At 38.8% G+C, this 19,797-nt stretch overlaps 4 protein-coding genes across 12 annotated transcripts in view; all 4 read right to left on the bottom strand.

Moving 5' to 3' along the window:
- Window positions 1-2,514: 2,514 nt before the first annotated feature.
- On the bottom strand, window positions 2,515-3,084 carry LOC128630402 (histone H3). Its single transcript, XM_053678937.1, has one exon. It carries the CDS (start codon window positions 3,063-3,065, stop codon window positions 2,655-2,657), a length of 411 nt encoding a protein of 136 aa, XP_053534912.1. The 5' UTR covers window positions 3,066-3,084; the 3' UTR covers window positions 2,515-2,654.
- Window positions 3,085-3,458: 374 nt separating this feature from the next.
- Window positions 3,459-4,198, bottom strand: LOC128630404 (histone H2A). The gene has a single exon (XM_053678939.1). The coding sequence runs from the start codon at window positions 4,106-4,108 to the stop codon at window positions 3,722-3,724; it is 387 nt and encodes a 128-aa protein (XP_053534914.1). The 5' UTR covers window positions 4,109-4,198; the 3' UTR covers window positions 3,459-3,721.
- An 839-nt stretch (window positions 4,199-5,037) lies between these two features.
- Window positions 5,038-5,476, bottom strand: LOC108261379 (histone H2B-like). Its single transcript, XM_047153793.2, has one exon. The coding sequence runs from the start codon at window positions 5,446-5,448 to the stop codon at window positions 5,074-5,076; it is 375 nt and encodes a 124-aa protein (XP_047009749.2). The 5' UTR covers window positions 5,449-5,476; the 3' UTR covers window positions 5,038-5,073.
- Window positions 5,477-13,654: 8,178 nt separating this feature from the next.
- LOC108261967 (NLR family CARD domain-containing protein 3) overlaps window positions 13,655-19,797 on the bottom strand; it is a 32,297-nt gene continuing 26,154 nt past the window's right edge. For 8 of the 9 annotated variants that reach the window (XM_053678845.1, XM_053678846.1, XM_053678848.1 and 5 more), the window contains 4 exons: window positions 16,898-17,037; window positions 16,706-16,799; window positions 16,545-16,628; window positions 13,655-15,383 (listed from right to left, as the gene is read on the bottom strand). The gene's annotated coding sequence lies outside the window, so the exon portion shown is untranslated. The remainder of the gene's footprint in view (window positions 15,384-16,544; window positions 16,629-16,705; window positions 16,800-16,897; window positions 17,038-19,797) is intronic. The other variant, XM_053678849.1, reaches the window with a different exon arrangement.

Here is a 19,797-nt window from a genome sequence, read left to right as displayed (position 1 = left end):
CTCATCTAAAACAAGATAATTTTAACTTTAAAACTATAAAAGGGAAGAAAATATAAACACACACACTGGTTTGGGTTTTCAGACAGAATACAAGAATTTACATATCCATGTTTGGAGAAAGGATCTTGGAGGTGTGGAAAAAGTGTCACAATTCCCAGTGCATAACTGGTCCTCACACTTGACCATGGAATCATCCTTTCAAAATAAATCAATTTACTTTGCAAGTGTGTATGTTTTGCAAGAAGTTAAAGGATAAATTCCCCTTTTATAGCAACACAGAATATCATTCTTTAGCTGCGTCACATGAATCTGTTGTGATGACAAAGGGAGGGAAGTGACCTCCAATTCTTACCCATGTAGCTCTAACATATGCCACACGTAAACAGATGGTGAATGTCCTGGTTGCAGACATGTTTGTGTTCTGAGTGTCAATCCAAAGAGTGAGGAAATCTTCAAGGAGTATGAAAAGACCAAAACACTATCAACTTTCTGTCAAAACATCTTACATCGTTATGACATGCTCATGGAAATTTAAGAGGATTTTTAATGCCTTTCCTTTATGCTGAGAATACATTTACAAAACACTTCTACAGATAAGTATCAATAATAAACAATTATGTAATTGAGGATTTTAAATGCATTTATTCAAAGCTTACCTGTCATGCTTCATTCTGCTCCATTTACCCTGTTGGGTTCCTCCTCTTTCGTGTGGACTCCAGGACAATTGTGGAATCTGATGAATGGGATGAAGCCGGGGATAGTGGAGTCAGTACAGAGGAGGATGCTTGATCTGAGACCAGCTGAACATCCAGATCTACAAAATCACAGACAGAACAAAATCAATTTAAATGTACATGTATTTATCAGTAACAAAAGCATTTCAACAAATACTTAAATGGTTACATAAAAAAATCTAAAGTATATTATCTTCATTAAGTACTTTCCATATACGAATAAGATGTACGTAAAGTAATGATCAATAGTATAGCAAATGATAATAGTTTGAGGTCCTTCAAAAAGATATTTTAGACTCTGCTCCTAGGTAACTTCATGTGTTCCCTACATGGCCTCGTCTATTTCACTCAAGAATATCCACAAATAGGGAAGAACATTACAAAAATAAAGGTAATGTATACAATAATTATCATGAACGGGTTTAAAAAGGGGGAGAGAGAGTAATAGTAATCATGTAATATTTCTTGGCTAACTACCACAAACTTGGAACAGAATACCCCTTCAGGGAAACTGCCGTTCCTGAGTTTGGACACACGAGGGCAGTCGAGCTCCATCCAGCACAATGCCGCCTGAAACAGAAGGTAGGTTTGGGCTATTTTACACTGACGCAGCTCATCAGTGTTATTACTGTGCATTGTCTAGTTTTCACGTATCAAGGACAATACACGGAGCTTCTGAAATGTTTGACAGCATTATCATTATGATTTATTTTTTAAGGAACATACCCTCTTCTCTAGATATGGAAATGTTGGTTTTTTTTTTAAGTTTACATTGTCACAAAGCAGCTGTACAGATATCTGGATATATTATTTCAGTGTCCATTCTTAAACACGACAGATGAACAAACAAATAAACTAACCACATGAAAAGGTTAGATAGACCAATGATTAAACACTACTCCGTTCAAATGAATACAGAGGCCAGCTCAGATACCACAACGTTTAAAAACCTCGACATTCGCGGCGTCATAAAGGGAACAACCGTCAAGCATACCATCAGGAAACTTATAGAACTCTGAATGTGACGTCATAACAGATCTTATGGCTCGCTCCTCCGATTTGACTACATATGTCTGTGTGCGCGCGCCAGAGAGACTGACCTAGACACGGTATAAGGACAGCACACAAACACATTTAAAACATATTAACACATTAACATTATATCATGTACATAGCAGTATAGTTATCATAATAAATTACACAAATTAATTGCTAATATTAACATTATTAATGTCTTTCTTAATATTATTAGTCATTTCATTCTCATCACTGCTCCTACATAACTTCATGTGTTCCCTAGGTGGCCTCGTCTATTTCGCTCGAGAATATATATGATTATTACCATTTTATTCCCTATTTATTCATTTTAACATGAGCTCATGTCTACAATTGTTAAATAACAACAATAATTATCATGGACGGGATAAAAGGGAAGAGAGAGATTAATAATAATATCATGTAACAGTTCTTGCCCAGAAATCCGCTTCTAGAAAATCGCCGTTCCCGAGTTTGGCCACACGAGGGCAGTCAAGCTCCATCTAGCGCAACACACAACGCCGCCTGAAACTGAAGGTAAGTTTGGGCTATTTTACAGACACAGCTCATTACTGTGCATTGTGTTGTTCGGACATAACCACAATTAACGGCTCATCTATATAAACAAACATTAATATTCATAGCACTATATTTAATATAAAACCTTGTACATCATTTAAACATACATATATACACACATTATATATATATATATATATATACACACACACACTTACAAACATATATATAAATAAAAAAAAGTGTCATTTTATCTCTGTACCACGTTCTAATATTGAGACTGCCGAAGAAAGAAAACTTTCCGTTTTCTGAGACGATGAAGTGGCTCTGAAAAGAGCCTTTGTGTATATTAGACGGAGTTGTGGCTTAAGCGCGTTCTCCGCGAATACGGCGGGCCAGCTGAATATCCTTGGGCATGATGGTCACTCTCTTGGCGTGGATAGCGCACAGATTGGTGTCCTCGAACAGACCGACCAGATATGCCTCACTCGCTTCCTGCAGGGCCATGACGGCCGAGCTCTGGAAACGCAAGTCGGTCTTGAAGTCCTGAGCGATTTCTCTCACCAGGCGCTGGAAGGGCAGCTTGCGGATGAGCAGCTCAGTAGACTTCTGATAACGGCGGATCTCCCTCAGAGCCACAGTGCCGGGCCTGTAACGATGAGGCTTCTTCACGCCGCCGGTAGCCGGCGCGCTCTTGCGGGCAGCCTTAGTGGCGAGCTGCTTCCTTGGCGCCTTGCCACCGGTGGACTTACGGGCGGTCTGCTTAGTTCTTGCCATAGCGTCAAACTCTGCACTTCGCGGATAGAAAAACAGAATAATCTGCGCGCGCGAACGCGGCCTTTTTAAGCCATAACGCCGCCCTGCGCTGATTGGGCGTCTCAAACGCGCTCGTCTGCTATTCGATAGAACGTTTTACGTCACCTGTTGACTATTGGACCGTCTTCTCTGCCACCGTTCGAAACATAAGACGCCCGCCACAATTCTATTCTATTGGCGCTCTCTGTAACACAAATGCTTTGTTCATTACGAACACACACAACGCCGTCACAAACCATTTTCACTCCTCGTGGACTTCATTTAACCAGCACGCTAACTGCTACTGTTCTTATAGTCATTACTTAAATATGGTATCAAATCATGACTAGAAAATTATTGTCCTTTTTTTAATTGTAAATATGCTGTCTTAAAAGTGCACAATTTCACTCCTCAGATTTCATTTAGACAACACGCTAACTACCACTATTATTACTACTACTACTTAACGTTATCACATAATTATTAGCAAAGTATAACGCTTCTGTTTTCATTTCAAACGTGCTGACTTTCTAGTGCACACTTTCAGTAGAAAAACGGGTGTAAAATTGCACTTTTGAAGCAGAGATGGTGGCTCTTAAAAGAGCCTTTGGGTACTGACAAAGCAGCAGTGGACGAGTTTACTTAGTCTTGACGGCCTTCTCGGTCTTTTTAGGCAGAAGCACAGCCTGAATGTTGGGCAGCACACCACCCTGAGCGATGGTCACTCCGCCGAGCAGTTTGTTCAGCTCCTCGTCGTTACGCACGGCGAGCTGCAAGTGGCGGGGAATGATACGGGTCTTCTTGTTGTCACGGGCGGCGTTACCGGCCAACTCCAGGATCTCAGCGGTCAGATACTCCAACACTGCGGCCAGGTAGACCGGAGCGCCGGCACCGACGCGCTCGGCATAGTTGCCTTTACGCAGAAGCCTGTGCACACGTCCCACGGGGAACTGAAGTCCAGCCCTGGATGAACGAGTCTTGGCCTTAGCTCTAGCTTTTCCGCCGGTTTTTCCTCTGCCACTCATCTTGATGCTCAAATCTGTTCGAACAACTCCGAAATAAACGTTACACCCCGAGCTCTCCGTGATATAGACAAAACGGCCACTCTCTTATTCGCTAAGAACGCAATGGCAGATTAGCCAATCAAAAACAGGCCGTCGAATTCTAGCGTCACCCCTCCCACCACTGTTTGTGCTTGTGTGTGTGTGTGTGTGTGTGTGTGTGTGTGTGTGTGTGTGTGTGTGTGTGTGTGTGAGAGAGAGAGAGAGAGAGAGAGAGAGAGAGAGAGAGAATGAAAACAGACAGTAGGGAATATTCATACAAAAGCATGAAGTAACAACTATATACTGAATTGATTTATTCTTATCATTAACATTAATTTATTACCAATATGTTATCCTACATATTCTGTGATCGTTTTGGAGATCAGGAATGACGTTTAGGAATCACGATCAGGATTCTATTCTACTGTACTAAAATCAGTATAAGCTTGTGGTTATGTATACATATGTAGTAGATATGCGTATCCATACTATTGTATGTTTCTAACGTGTATTGCTTTGATTACATAAAGCTTGACTGAAAATGTTGCTCTTTGAAGGAAAATATGGGTGGCTCTTAAAAGAGCCGTTTAAGGAACAAAAGCATGAAAGAAACAAGCGTCTTTACTAGAAAACCATTTTCAACTACTTCCTGCTGCTACAATCTTAATACGAATAATTTTGTGTTGCCAAAGTCCCATTCTGCATTGCTCAGATTATACAACCCCCGAAACCGTGCTACAACCCTGTTTAGATTTACTCATCTCTGCATTTAGCAGACTGCTATAATTGCCCCAAAGCCTGAACATGCACGGGAGAGCAGCGTTTCAGAAGTCCCCCTCCCTCTCACACACACGCACAGCGAGAGAGAAAGCGAGATTACTCTTTGTATGAAAAGTGGGGGGCTCTTAAAAGAGCCGTTGGGTTGATGAAGACGGCGGTAACGCGCTTCACTTGGAGCTGGTGTACTTGGTGACGGCCTTTGTGCCCTCGGACACGGCGTGCTTGGCCAGCTCGCCGGGAAGCAACAGGCGCACGGCGGTCTGGATCTCCCTCGAGGTGATGGTGGAGCGCTTATTATAATGAGCCAGACGAGAAGACTCACCGGCGATGCGCTCAAAAATATCATTCACGAAGGAGTTCATAATGCCCATGGCCTTGGATGAAATGCCGGTGTCAGGGTGCACCTGCTTCAGGACCTTGTACACGTAGATGGCGTAGCTCTCCTTCCTGGACTTTCTGCGTTTCTTGCCTCCTTTGCCGGCCGTCTTGGTCACGGCTTTCTTCGAACCCTTCTTGGGCGCGGTCTTGGCTGGATCGGGCATGATGCTGCTTCTCCACTAAACGAACAGAAAATGTTTAGCGCCCGCCTCGCGCCCGCTCTATTTACAGACCCACATGCTAATGACGCCCAGACAAGACACCTTTTTTTGATTGGACAAAATTCGATACCTCCTACTGCACTCTGCTTCCTCCCTTCCTCCATCCATGCTTTCTCCCTCCTCCTCTACGCTTTGTTTCCCTTCCCACCCTTGTACTTTCAGGACAACGTGCACTATAGAAAAAACAATTGGCTTGAGAAAAAATCCTTTTATATTATATATGCATGTATGCGTGTGTATGAGAGAGAAATATAGAAGTAAGTTTCTACTAAAATCAACTACTAAATCGTTTTAATCAAACAGGTTATAATATTTAATACTGTGCATATACATAGTTTATTACAAAACATACAAAGAGCTGCCATTTACGCTACTTCTGTATAGCGTTTGAGACCTTATGCTTCATGAAAGAAAAAGCCTTTTTTTCACACACGGAACAGCTCTTTTTCTAGACATGTGGGTGGCTCTTAAAAGAGCCGTTGTGTTCGCGTCGTTCGGTGTTAGAGCGTTTAACCGCCGAAGCCGTACAGGGTGCGTCCCTGGCGTTTCAGGGCGTACACCACATCCATGGCGGTCACGGTCTTTCTCTTGGCATGCTCAGTGTAGGTGACGGCGTCGCGGATCACGTTCTCCAGGAACACCTTCAGCACACCGCGAGTCTCTTCATATATCAGACCAGAAATACGCTTTACACCACCACGCCGAGCCAGACGGCGAATAGCCGGCTTGGTGATCCCCTGGATGTTATCGCGAAGCACCTTTCGGTGACGCTTAGCGCCTCCTTTGCCAAGTCCCTTACCACCCTTGCTTTTTTTTTTTAATGAGTTTTATTGAAATTATACAAAATTCACAATCTTACACAAGTCATATTCAGAAAGAAAGGGAGAGAAAAAAACTTACATAGTCAAAGTACAATTACACGCAAATAGAGTCCCACACTGAAGAGTCTTTAAACCAAGATGTGCTGCTTTTTAGTCTTCTTAGCTCTTTTTGAATGTCCTTGAATACAACATCACTGGATATAAACGTTTGATTTATAGTCATTCTGGACCTTGTTTTCCAGAGTTTAGATTTAGTCAAACATATTATGAACCAAATGAAGTCATGCTGAGTCTTGCTACAATTTTCTTTAAAAATGCCATAGAAAATTGAGTTCATATTTATTTCTATATTGAGACCAATGATTTTTAATTTAGCCCATGTTTCTTTAGCGCGATAACACTCTAACAGGAAATGTTCGAGTGTTTCCTCTTCATTACAGTTAGGCATCTGGCATTTACTGGTTTTTACAAAACAGCTCCATTTTACAACCGCTCTTACTGGGAGCCTTCTTACAGCGATTAACCAAGTTGTATCTCTCAGGTGTTCAGATAGGATTTTATTCTGTAAATTTTGGAGACATTCTTTGTTTTGGTCTTCCTCCAAATTTCTGAAAGCCACAGGGTTACTATAAACTCGATCAACAATTAAAAGATATATTTCTTTGCTCGAGTCTTCCACCCAATCGATGTTTAGATCTTTAAATTTGTTAGTGAAGTCGGAAAACATCAGTTTATAATACGGAATTCCTTTCCTCGATGGACCTTTTTTAGATTTCCAGTTGGAGATGTTCCCTATCCATTCGGTTTGCCTGGCAATACCACTCGCGATGATTTTGCACACTGCTATTTTAGTTTTTAGGGATATATCGACAGCCCCAAGGCCTCCCAGTTCCCTTCTCTTAAAAAGGAGCTCACGTTTTGTAACCTCACGAGTCGTATCCCATATGAAATTACAGCATATTTTATGAAGTCTTTTTATCCAAACTTCTGTCGGAGGTAAGATGCATGATAAAAACAGTATTTTTGATAATAGAAAAGTTTTTATAAAATTTATTCTAGTTTTATAACTTAGATTACATGATTTCCATTTATCAATTTCATCTTGTATTATTTCTTCTTTTCTTGACCAGTTATGGTCGACACAGCCATTATTATCTATATATATATACCTAAAACCTTTAATTGCTGAACTTCTGGGACATCTATGGGAAATTTGTTTTTTTTCATTTCCAATCCAGACACATTCCGTTTTAGCTTTATTTAAGGAGGCTCCAGAGACTTGCTCATACTCGCTAAAATATTCAAAGATGATGTCTAGTTCTTGTTTAGATTTCACAAATACAGTTATGTCATCAGCATAAGCAGAGATCACGACTCTGTTCTTTCCTATTTGAAGACCTTTAAGTCTATGATCATCTTGGATTTTTCGTACAAGTGCGTTTATAGATAAAATATATAGGGCTGCACTCAGAGGGCACCCTTGCTTTACACCCCGCATAACTTCAAATGGTTCAGTCAAAGAACCGTTAACATTTACTTCAACCGTCGATTTAACATAAAGGCATTTAATCATGTTTATGAAATTTTCAGGGAATTGATACAGTTTTAAAATCTCCCACAAATAGTCTCTTGAGATATAGTCAAATGCTTTTCTTTGGTCCAAAGCCACAATGTAAAAACTGTCACCATTTTTATCAAAAACTAGTTCTCTTAATGTGTTCAAGTTGTCCCACATAAATCTTCCCTTTATTGCACATGTTTGTTGTTTAGCTATTATTACATCCAAATAGTCACTCATCCTGTTCATAATGGTCTTTGCAAAAATCTTATAATCGACATTCATTAGGGTGAGATGTCTCCAGTTGTTGATATCACACATTTCACCCTTTTTATACAACAAGGATAAAACGCCTTCATAGAACGAGTCATGCATGTAACCTCTAGCGATCCCATCATTGAAGGCTTGCGTTAATAATTTAGCCAAATCTATGGCGCATGCATGATAAAAATCAGACGGGAGACCATCTTTCCCTGGAGACTTTTTTTTAATTTAATTGTTTAATGGCATCAACAACCTCAGCCTCTTTTATTTCCTCACCTGAGCTCTTGGAAGGCGGGTCGACACTATTTTTTACATTCAAAAAGGTTTTTAGAAGTTTATTATCTATTTCAATTGAGTTGTACATGTTTGAACAAAGGATCCGAACAGCATCTCTGACGTCTTTAGGATTTTTCACTATAGTTCCATTATCTGTTTTAATGGCTTCGATATATTGGGCTTCTTTCCTTTTATTAAATAGTGAAATTGCTTTTGTTTGATTTAGAAGTTCATCGGAAATTATTCCTGCTCGGACTTGAATGTTCAGTAAAAACTCATTATTTAAAGTTTCTATCTCTTTTTTCAAATCCTTTAAGTTGTTTTCCTCACTTTCATCTCTTGTATTTTTCAGTTTTAGGTTTATATATTGTGTCATAATTGTATTGTACTTCTCTTTTTTTTTTTTATTAAAACACAGACATTTGTATTTAAGAAATTTTTTAATCTGGATCTTAAAAACTTCCCACAAATCACAATAATTGGTAGTGAGGATATCTAAAGTTTTAATCCTATTAATTTCTTCTTTTATTTCTATAATCAATAAAGGACTTTTCAAAATTTGTGTGTTTAATTTCCAATAGTTTCTTCTTTCTTCATTTTTAAATCTAATGCCACATATAACTGTCAAGTGGTCCGACTCAACCAAGAGTTTTGTTGTATAAAATTTTGCCTCAAAATTATTATTAATATATATCCTGTCAATTCTAGTTTTACATGTTTTATCAAACCTTGTAAAGTCCACTTTCTCTGGATATAATGTCCTAAATATGTCGGTGAAATGCTGTTCATTCATCATAGATTTAAGGACACCACCTTCTCTCCTAATTTTACATATTTTGGAAGAAATTTTATCATTATCATCTGTGATTGTATTAAAATCACCGCATACAATGGTATAGAAACCGACACACAGGAGCATTTTAAGCTTTTTAAAAAGCCGGATTTTACCAACAGTATCCTGTGCTGTGTATACATTTATTACTCTAATTTTTTTGTGCAATAAAACACATCTATAAACATTAATCGACCAGGAATTATTTCACGGCTCTTAATTATTTTAAATTTATTGTTATAAAATAAGGTCGCAATACCATCAGCTTTACTTTCACCTATTGAAAAGATTGAAGGACCTTTGATCCATAAACTTTGAGCGTCCTGTACGTCTGCAAAACTGCTTAATCTGGTCTCTTGTATACATAAAATATCAACATGTGCTCCACTCAATATATTTAACTTTTTCACTTGATTAATTTTTGCCTGAATCCCTCTAACATTACATGTGGCAACAGTTAAATTTGAAAAAACCATAGAAATTAAGATAAGAATCTTCTCCGATAGATATTATTGCATGTCCATTAGTCCACATTTTCTCAACATTATCCACATCATTTAACGTTAATTCCTGCAGACATATATCACATTTCTTTTTAAGTAATATAGGAATTGAAGTTAAAATCAAAGACATTGTGTCAAAAAAAAGGGAAGAAAAGTAGGCAATATACATCATTCCTTAACCTTTTTTGCATTGTCAATATTTCCAGGAGAATTCCTCTTTCGCCTTTGGCGTTTATATGGATAGTCTAAAGTGTTTTTACCTTTCGCCAGCGTGGGAGTGTCCGCAGTGTCACCTGTGTTGTCGGCGATTGTCTGAGTTGTTCCACTTTCACCAGCTGGATGCGATGACTCCTCTCGGCCCTGTAGGCTTCCTGCAGGTGTAGAAATGATCTGGGTCGCTCCGGTCTCTCCCTCTGAGCACGTAGGCTCCTCTGGGGCTTGTAGACCTCCTTCAGGGGTTGAGCCGATCCGAGTCTCGCCGACTTCTACAGCTGATAGCGCATTAAACTCCGATGCTTGCCGTCTCTCCACAGACGAAAGACTGGGCGGAGATGCTCCGCTGCCTCCAGCAGGTACTTCCGGTGTCTTCCGTCTCCCTTCCCGGGTCAGAGATTCGGCGCTGCTCTCAGAGTCGGTGAGTAGAATGTTTTCTTTCTATTATGTGATCCTATGTGAACCTTTGCTTTCAGCATATGGTGTGAACCCCTTGGTCAGAAATAACCGAAACTAAACATTTTCCCTGTTTTTACTGTTGATCAGTCCTGCACATCGGCTTGAAAGAATTTTAGCTCATTTCTCAGTACAGAACAGCTTCAGCTCTGGAATGCTGGTGATTTTCCTCACATGAACTGCTTGCTTGAGGTCCTTCCACAACATTTCTCTTGGATTAAGGTCAGGACATTGACTTGGCAAATTCTGAAACATGAATTTTATTCTCTTTTAACCATACTTTGGTAGACCCTTATGTGCTTTTTGTGCTTAGGGTTGTTGGCCTGCTGCATGACCCACTTTCTCTTGAGATTCAGTTCACAGACAGATGTCCTGAAACTTTCCTTTAGAATTCACTGTTATAATTCAGAATTCATTGTTCCATCAATTATTGAAAGGTTCTTATAAGTAAGGTTCTTATGCTGCAATGTAGTGTTTGCTTTCTCCAAACATAACACTTCTTATTTAAACCAGAAGGTTATATTTTTCCACACAAAACATTTTTCCAAAAGACTTTTCCACGTAATCATTAGCAAACTGCAGATGGACCGCGATGTTCTTTTTGGAGAGCAGTGGTTTTCTCCTTGTAACACTGTAATTCACTCCATTGTTGTTCAGTGTTCTCCTGATGGTGAACTCATGAACATTAACATTAGCCAATGTGAAAGAGGCCTTTGTTTGCTTAGAAGTTACCCTGGGTTCCTTTGTAACTTCAGGGACTTTTACATGTCTCACTATTGGAGTGATTTTGGTTGGTTTCTAATAAACATACTAGGTTCTCTTTTTTGATTAAATTACAGCTAATAGTAACTAGTGACCTAGACGTATTAGGTGTAATTTATGCACTAGTCAAATATTAACCCCACCCCATCCAGTTAATAGTTATAGTTGAAATGAAGCTATCTGGCAGCCCGACATTCAGGTCTCCCCCTCAGCACTTACTGTAGAACAGCGGTGCCACAGAGGCGCAGACCACATGCCGATTCTCTCTCTCTCTCTCTCTCTCTCTCTCTCTCTCAATGTTCCCTAGTTCATAACTTATAACCTTGGTACCCAAAGGTTCCTCTTTTTAATGTAATTTAGTTCCTTTTAATTTTGTGCCAGATCAACAAAAAATCATCCAGTATGTTTATCCCTGAAAAGAAAATGAAACAGAACACACACACGCTGCTTGTATAATAGAAAACAGTTGACCTGTGTTAAATGACTCAATGTTTTTAAGTCTGTTTTTACATCTGTTACGCTTCCGCCGGTGGATGGCGCTGTGGCGTCGAAGCGCAAAGACTGCTGCAGAGCGCGCGTGCACGAGACTCTGACATATGGACACGCGCGGCTCGTTTGTTTTGATTTACTTCCTGTCCAGGTATTGGCTTATGTTCGAGGGTGTGTCTTTATTTCTCCAGGTGTCTATGCTTTAGTTTAATTATGTTGGTTATTTAAACCCCTTGTGTGGCTGCGCACTTCGCGCAGTATTATAGTTTGTAACGTTAGTAGTGTTTAGAGTAATGCCTAGACTGTAGTTCCATGGTTGATCCAGCTAGTCCTGTTCAGCATAGACCGCGTTTATTGTGTTCTGTTTGTTTATCAATAAAGACGGCGCTCCTGCGCTTACTTCCTGCTAAATGTCCTGTGTCGTTACATCACACTCCTGTCCAGTGAAGTGATTATTTGATGATGATGATGATGATGATGATGATGATGATTACTATTGTTGCAACATAGTACATGCGGTCATACACATTAGGGTTAGTGTGCTACATGGGCTACACAGTGGTCATTACTAAAGCCATTAATGTACTTTTTGAGTTCTAAATGAATAGTTCAATTCATATCTTGCAGAAACTTTATTTATCTAATTCTAAAGCATCATTGTTATATTTTTTTCTGTCACGGTGAGATGGCAATATTTTGACGGGTGTTGAAGGCCTCACTGGGACATTTTGTATTAGTAGTGTAAAACATATGCATTGGCTTACATATTGGTAGACATGCCAATTTAAAATATATACATGTAGGAAACACTTAAGAGACATCTATATGTAACAAGAAAATGAAGGAATGGGATAGGCTGACTTAAACATCTAATTATCTAGTTGGTGGCTGTGGCTCAGGTGGTAGAGCAGGTTGTCTAATTGTAGGGTTGGCGGTTTGAATCCTGGCCCACGTGACTCGAAATGTCCTTGGGCAAGACACTGAACCCCGAGTTGCTCCTGATGTCAAGTTAGCACCTTGCATGGTAGCTCTGCTACCATTGGTGTGAGAATGGGTGAATAGTTACGTCAATATTTGTGTAGGAAAGTTCCTCATATTCAGAGTTGGGCTAGGCAGGTGCTCAAGTTGCTATGATTTAATAAAGCAGCATGTCAGTTACATTTATGTTTTTAAATAAGAAGTCATTCACAGTGCATATACACTATAAAGAAAACAGTCACCCACTATTTATTTGATAGCACATTGTGCTATTCTGTGTGTCACATTTTTTATTAAATTAAAGAGACCAGAGTGGGGCGCACGGTGGCTTAGTGCTAAGCACGTTCGCCTCCCACCTCCAGGGTTGGGGGTTTGATTCCCACCACAACCCTGTGTGTTCGTAGTTTGCGTGTTCTCCCTGTGCTGCTCCCCCTGTCCAAGGACATGCATGGTAGGCTGATTGGCATGTCCAAAGTATCTGTAGTGTATGAATGGGTGTGTGAATGTGTATGTGAGTGTGCCTTGCGATGGACTGGTACCCTGTCCAGTGTGTACCCTGTCCTGTGCCCTATGATCTCTGGGATAGGTTCAAGGTTCCGTGCGACCCTGTATGATAGGAGATATAGAAAATGAAAGGGTGGGTGGATGGAAACCAGAGCGAAATTTCATTATCCTGAGTATCCAGTTACACAAATGGAGAGGTGAGTTTAGAATTGGCTAAATAAATCATACAATCTAGAAACAAACAAGTGGGATATAATCAGTGGTTGATTTTAGACACAATCATTCCTGATATTATTAATAATACTGCTGTTGGTTTGAGTTGAGCACTGACAATCAAATTAAAAGAAGAAGAATCCAGTATTTAGTGGTTTGTTGTTGTTTTTTTAAACAGTGGAGTGATAAGAAGAAATCCTCAGAGACTGCTACATTGTCCTCCCAGGAATCCATGGCTAATCATAGGCTGAAGTGTTTCAGAGACATTCTGGACACTGTGTAATGAGAATAGCTTTATTGAGTCTTAGTTACAGATTATTGAATATGTTGCATGTTAAATAAGATTCTGATACTAACAATGGGAAATGTTGATTTAAGAGTTCACATATTAAACAAATTAGAAAACCCCATAATTGTCACAAATAAATAAATAAATTTAAAGCCCATTAATATTTGGTAATGTGCTGTACTGAGAATCATCATTCTACAAACATTGGAAATTCTCAAGCAGGTAAGTGTTTAAGGGAAGGAGCAAAGTTTAAAGTGAACACATTTATGCCAGTGAGTAAAACCTCATTCTTATATGATCTCGGCACTTTCTGTGTTTTAAACATGCTTCCAACCATACAAAAATTCATCATGACTGATTGGCTGGGAGGTGACAAGGATTCTGAGTATTGTTCAATAAAGCTGATGATATATCTGCAGTGAAAACTGTAAAGGTGTACAGATGAATGAGTAGTTCTTACAACCAGGATAATCTGAGTGTTTTGTTTTCTACTATATTAACCTCAATTCTCACTATCCCAGAAAAGCTACTGAATATACTTTATCTACTCAATAATATTTGTGAGAGAAACTTAACTAGCAATATTCTACCAGTAAATCTAGCTGTTGTTTTAAACTCAAACCGAGGTATAACTATGCTAAACCCAGAAATCAAGAGGCATGTTTAATACATAAATCACATAGTACATATAACAGGGTCTGTACAGATGCTTCATAATGAAATTCCAGGATTTTCAAGGACTTTTCAAGCACTGTTTTTTTTTTTTTGTTTGTTTGTTTTGTTTTGTTTTCAAGGACTATACAAGAGATGTCATTCAAACATATCCTTCATTTCCAAAAAAATATTAATAATAATAATTTTTTTTAAACAACCATTTTTATATAGCTCCTTTTCCCAGCCATGATGGACTAAATTTGTATTTCCCAGTCATTGCTTCATTTTCACCATAATTTCACCATTGCATCGTATTTTCACTCTGCCTAGTGTCAGCCATTTATAATACATCCTACTCTCTGTGCTCACATGCTGAATTTTAATACAGCCGAATTCCCAATAAAGCTGTTCTCATTTACATATTTTTTCTGTTTCTGAAAGCAGGACCTCGCACTCGCCGGGCAGTACTGTCCATTTCTCTTCTACGGAAAGTAGCTAAGGTTTGTCTGAAAAGTCACTAGATATATCGCTAGATGCTTTTAAAAAAAAAAAAAAAAAAAAAAAAAAAAAAAAAGAAGAAGTTGCTAAAGGGGTCTGAGAAGTGGACCGAAGCTGTCCCTGTTAAAATGAATGAGTGAACAGCAGGAGGAGGAGGGGCTGCAGCGGGGAGTCATATTTTGAGTGAAAGGATTGTATTCGTGTTCTTTTGAAAATTGTTATTTTTTATTTATTGACTTTTTATCATTCAAGCACTTTGTAACCACTGTTACATAAAAAAACGGCTATTTTCAAGGTTTTCCAGTACTTAAATATCCAAATGCCAAATTCAAGCACCTTGTACAAACCCTGTGGTAATAATTTTTCATAGATACACTTCCCAAACAAACAAACTAAAAAACTTCTAGTACTTCTAATTAATAAACCTATAACATCAGTTAGCTAGTATTTTCAAGTGCTACACCTAAACCTCACACATTTGATGTTTTTTTTCTTTTTGTTCTTTGAACACTTCTTCTTCTTCCGCTTCTTCTTCTTCTTCTTCTTGTTTCAGCTATATTTCTGCCACCTGTAAGTCCGAATGACAAAATTCTTGACTGTAATATCACTCAAGTAAAAGAAATAAATCAATGAATTAATAAATAAGTAACAGTAAACTGATTTTCTGCAAATTTCATGGAACTATCAATAAATTGATAGTTATATAAAGCCCATAAATTCAAAGTTACCTATTTTTTTCCTTTAAATGCTACATTTCCTCAGTTTACACATTTGATTTGTTTTTTATGTTCTACCGTGAATAACATATGGGTTTATGAGATTGCAAATCATTGCATTCTGTTTTTATTTACATTTTTCACAACGTCCCAACTTTTTTGGAATTGGGGTTGTAGTACTCCCTTTCATTATCCAGGAAAGTGAGATGTTGCTGTTTACAAATGTCAACATGTTTTTGATAATTATTGAGCATCACACCAAAAATTAATTATTGAGCATTGTCACAAAATTTCTGAATCTAGGCCAAACATCCTAGGACTAGTTGGCAAATATGTGCCAAATTTGGTCATACAAAGGGAGCAGAGCTAAGATCAGATAGCTGTTTATGAGGAACTATAAGTCTGATCAAGCTGAAATTTGGTATGGTAGATATACAGTATGTGCTAATCTGTAATGGATTCTCATGATGACTTAATTACTGAAAAAGAAACATGCCTGTCATTGGCCAATCAGATAACTGAAAAGTTTCCCATTAAGCTATTGCCACAAAACTTGAATAGAAAGTTCAGGGATGGACCTCCTAGTATCCGATGCAATCTTGCTCAAATTGGCTACCTGGGGCTGCTGTTCATGTTTATAAGGGTCAGCGTTAAGTTCAAATAGCTGTTTCTCAGGAACCAAAATTCCAATTGAGCAGAATTTGCTGTGCGCTTTCTGCTAATCTGTAACTGAATTACTTCAAAAAATGTCTGCCTTCTGCCAGTCGGCTTTCAGCAGGTAGGTTACACAACTAGCATTGAGTTATTATCACAAAATGTGATATGCGTAAGAAAGTTCACATATGGTCTCTTTATTGTTCTATGAATCTTGACAAGAACTGGCCACTCGGGGTGCTATACGCAGGGAGTGTTTGGACCCCACAGATTGCCTCTTATGGCTATATTACTATTATTATTAGCAGTAGAAGTAGTTGTATTATTATTATTGCAGTAGTAGTAGTGATATTTCCTACCGTTTTTTAAGTTTCATTTTCCACCTCTGGTTCCTTAGTCCAACGGATCTGACGCACTGAAGGCTGGACATTGGCAGATATCATCTATAGTGAAAAAGTACTATTATTTATTTATTTATTTGTGTATGTATGAATCTACCATACATGTCATAAACACAAACCTTTTGAAGAATTTAATGTCCCTCACAGTAGGGTTCATAAGATCCTCACTGCTGTTAAACTTCAATCTCAGAAATGCCCTCTTAGTAACAGGCACTAAAAAAAATTAACAGTATTGATATTTAGCAGCTGTTGTAAAACTTAATTTTACTTCAAATGTATATGAAATTGTGAACTGGATATATAGGTGTAACCTGGAACCCCATAGACTTCCACTTCACAGAGCGTGAGAGCCTGGATAACATTGGGAATGATGATGTTCACATGACGACCCCTCATGTTGCAGGTGTAATTTGTAGAGGCACCAGCAGGGATGCTAGAGATAACGACACATCTGTGGGGAGAGAGAGAAGAGAGAGAGAGACTTTGACTTTTAAAATAGAATTTATTCTACAATTTAAAAAACCTTAACATACAGAACACATTGTTTTAACGACCATTACCAATTGAAAAAGAGATTCTCGCCTCTTATAAGTCACCCCTTTGTTTACACACCATTTCTTCTCAAACATCGGAAGATCACCATTCATTTGGTAAAATTCATACTCTAATCTAATCCTAGACTCAACCAAGGCCTTAAATAATTTAACCATGTTTACTTCTTTCCCTTCCAATCCCATTTTGTAAGCCTTCCAAATGGCTAATTTTGCTTGACCGACCAAAAAATCCAAATAGGTACAGATTTCCTGCCTGTGGCGAGACTATCTACCCCCATAAATAAACCCTGTTTTCGAGAAAATGATCCCCAAACTATGAAACATTGTATCTAATAGATTTAAGAGCAGAGATAATTTACAACATTCACAAAAGACATGAAACACAGTATCAAGTTCATCACACAAAGTACACAGTGGAGACGATGCATATTTACATTTAAACAAAAACACTTTTGTTGGTAATGCACAATGTAAAATCCGCCACTGTAAGTCACAAGACCTTTTTGGTAGAGGGTTTTTATACAATAACTGCCATGAAGGTTCATTATCTCCCGACGTCAAGAAATGAGTCCTCCATTCTGTATGCCTCCTCCCCCTTAGATGTCCAACAAAGTAGGACTTTACACAGGAAATATCTATTTTGTTTGTTCACCATGGAAAACGGAAGACTCTGCAAGCCTTTAAAAGATAACAAAATGTTTACATAGTCTCCATTGTTAATTTGAGCTACCACTGGAGTTAAGTACATTTCTGGAAAAAAGACCTTTGTGTTACCACCGGAGATAAACTCAGTTATATAATCACACAAAGATGTAGGAAAAGATGTTTTCAAATCCTTTAATATGTTCCCAACTATTCTCTCTGATCTACCAGTAATCTTTCTAGTTAGATTCTGTACTGAAAAACACTCTCTATTTGACAAGTCAAATAGGTTTCCAACTTTAGTTATCCCAGCTAAAACAAAGTTAGAAATTTCAGTGTTGGACATAGTGCATTTTTTAGAAAACCAAGGATTGTGCAGAAGTGGTTCATCAAAACCAAAATGTTCTTTCCACTCCGACTTAAAGTAACCCCAAGCTTCAAGAACCGATCCGATCTATAAAACCTTATCTTAAACATGTCTTTTACCACGTTTCCTGAAATCAGAAACATTTGCTTATCAAAATCCATCTTGTTTTTTTCCCCGTAGAATGGCAAGGCCAAAGCTAATCCATGGTAGAGAGTCCGACGAGTAAAGCAGTTTTTGGGCAGTCTGCAACCTCATGGATTTCACCTTAGAGGCTAAATGAATGAATCCCTGACCACCATCGATTGTAGGCAGACACAGTACCCCCGGGGGAAGCCAATGATGACCACCCCAAACGAAGTCTACAAAGGCTTTTTGAAGTTGTGACAAAAGCTCTTTCTGAGGGTCCAACACGGTTAGACGATGCCACAACATTGAGGTGGCTAGATTATTCACCACCAGCACCCTGCCTCTGTAGGAAAGCTGGGCTTGAATTCACTTCCATCTCTGGAGCTTGCCTGTCACTTTTTCTACAAGTCCTTCCCAATTCTTGTTCTTGTTCTGTTCAGTCCCAAAGAACAGCCCCAGTATCTTAACCCCCTCTTTATTTCAAGGGCGCTGATGTGGAAGCTGGGGTGGATTTTGGTGTGACCAATGGCCTAACAATAAAGTGTCAGTTTTTTCCCAATTGATCAGTGCGGAAGAAGCACTCTGAAAGACGTTGAGGCATGAGGTTAGATGTTTAACATCATCTTCAGATCTAATGATCACTGTGATGTCATCTGCATACGCTGTGAGTTTCACCACTGGTGTGTTTGAAAGGTGAGATGTTGGAACAGTAAATCCTTGCAGCTTCTCTCTCAGCATCCTCAACATTGACTCAATGGAAATCGTGTACAAGAGACCAGACAAACTACACCCTTGTCTCACACCTCTACCTACAGAAAAAGGTCTGATCAAAATTTCATTTATTTTCAGCATACTATAGACATCTTTATAAAGCCTTATCCATGAAATAAACTGATTCCCAAAGCCAAAGCTTTCAAGTATTTTGAACAGGTATTCATGGTCAAATTTATCAAAGGCTTTTCCTTGGTCCAAACACACAAGACCAAGATCTAATTTATGCAGTTCCGTTAAGTACACCAAGTCCCGCACAAAAAAAAAGATTGTCAAACATAGATCGCTAGGGTACACAGTAGGACTGATCTTCATGGATGATGGACGCTATAGATTTTTTAAGATGATTTGTCAGAGTTTTAGACAATATTTTATAATCAGTTCCTAAAAGAGAGACCGGTCGCCAGTTCTTCAATAAACCAAGATCTCCTTTCTTGGGTAAAAGAGTCACTACAGCTCTTCTACAACGGAGGGGTAGGATAATTGACTCAAAGCTTTCGAGAAACACCTCATACAAATCCTGACCAATGAGGGACCAGAAGGCTTTATAAATTTCAGAAGTCAATCCTGGTGATTTTCCCGAAGATTGTTGCTGGACAGCTTCCGTTAACTCCTGAAAGGACAAAGGTTTCTCCAGCTCAGCTTTATCTTCATGTCCAAGATGCGGCAGTCCATCTGAAAGCTGATTAATTGCTCCAAGGTCACAGGGTTGTGCAGTATATAATTTTTCATAAAAAGATAGTTTGCGAAA

The sequence above is a fragment of the Ictalurus punctatus genome, unplaced genomic scaffold, assembly GCF_001660625.3.
Source record: "Ictalurus punctatus breed USDA103 unplaced genomic scaffold, Coco_2.0 Super-Scaffold_100056, whole genome shotgun sequence".
Taxonomy (NCBI): domain Eukaryota; kingdom Metazoa; phylum Chordata; class Actinopteri; order Siluriformes; family Ictaluridae; genus Ictalurus; species Ictalurus punctatus.
The sequence above is the reverse complement of the archived record's forward strand: the minus strand, read 5'-3'. Positions and strand labels throughout refer to the sequence as shown.

Bases quoted from the DNA above. Each gene is read 5' to 3' on its own strand.
- LOC128630404 (XM_053678939.1), bottom strand. From the start codon at position 4,108: ATGAGTGGCAGAGGAAAAACCGGCGGAAAAGCTAGAGCTAAGGCCAAG.
- LOC128630402 (XM_053678937.1), bottom strand. From the start codon at position 3,065: ATGGCAAGAACTAAGCAGACCGCCCGTAAGTCCACCGGTGGCAAGGCG.
- LOC108261379 (XM_047153793.2), bottom strand. From the start codon at position 5,448: ATGCCCGATCCAGCCAAGACCGCGCCCAAGAAGGGTTCGAAGAAAGCC.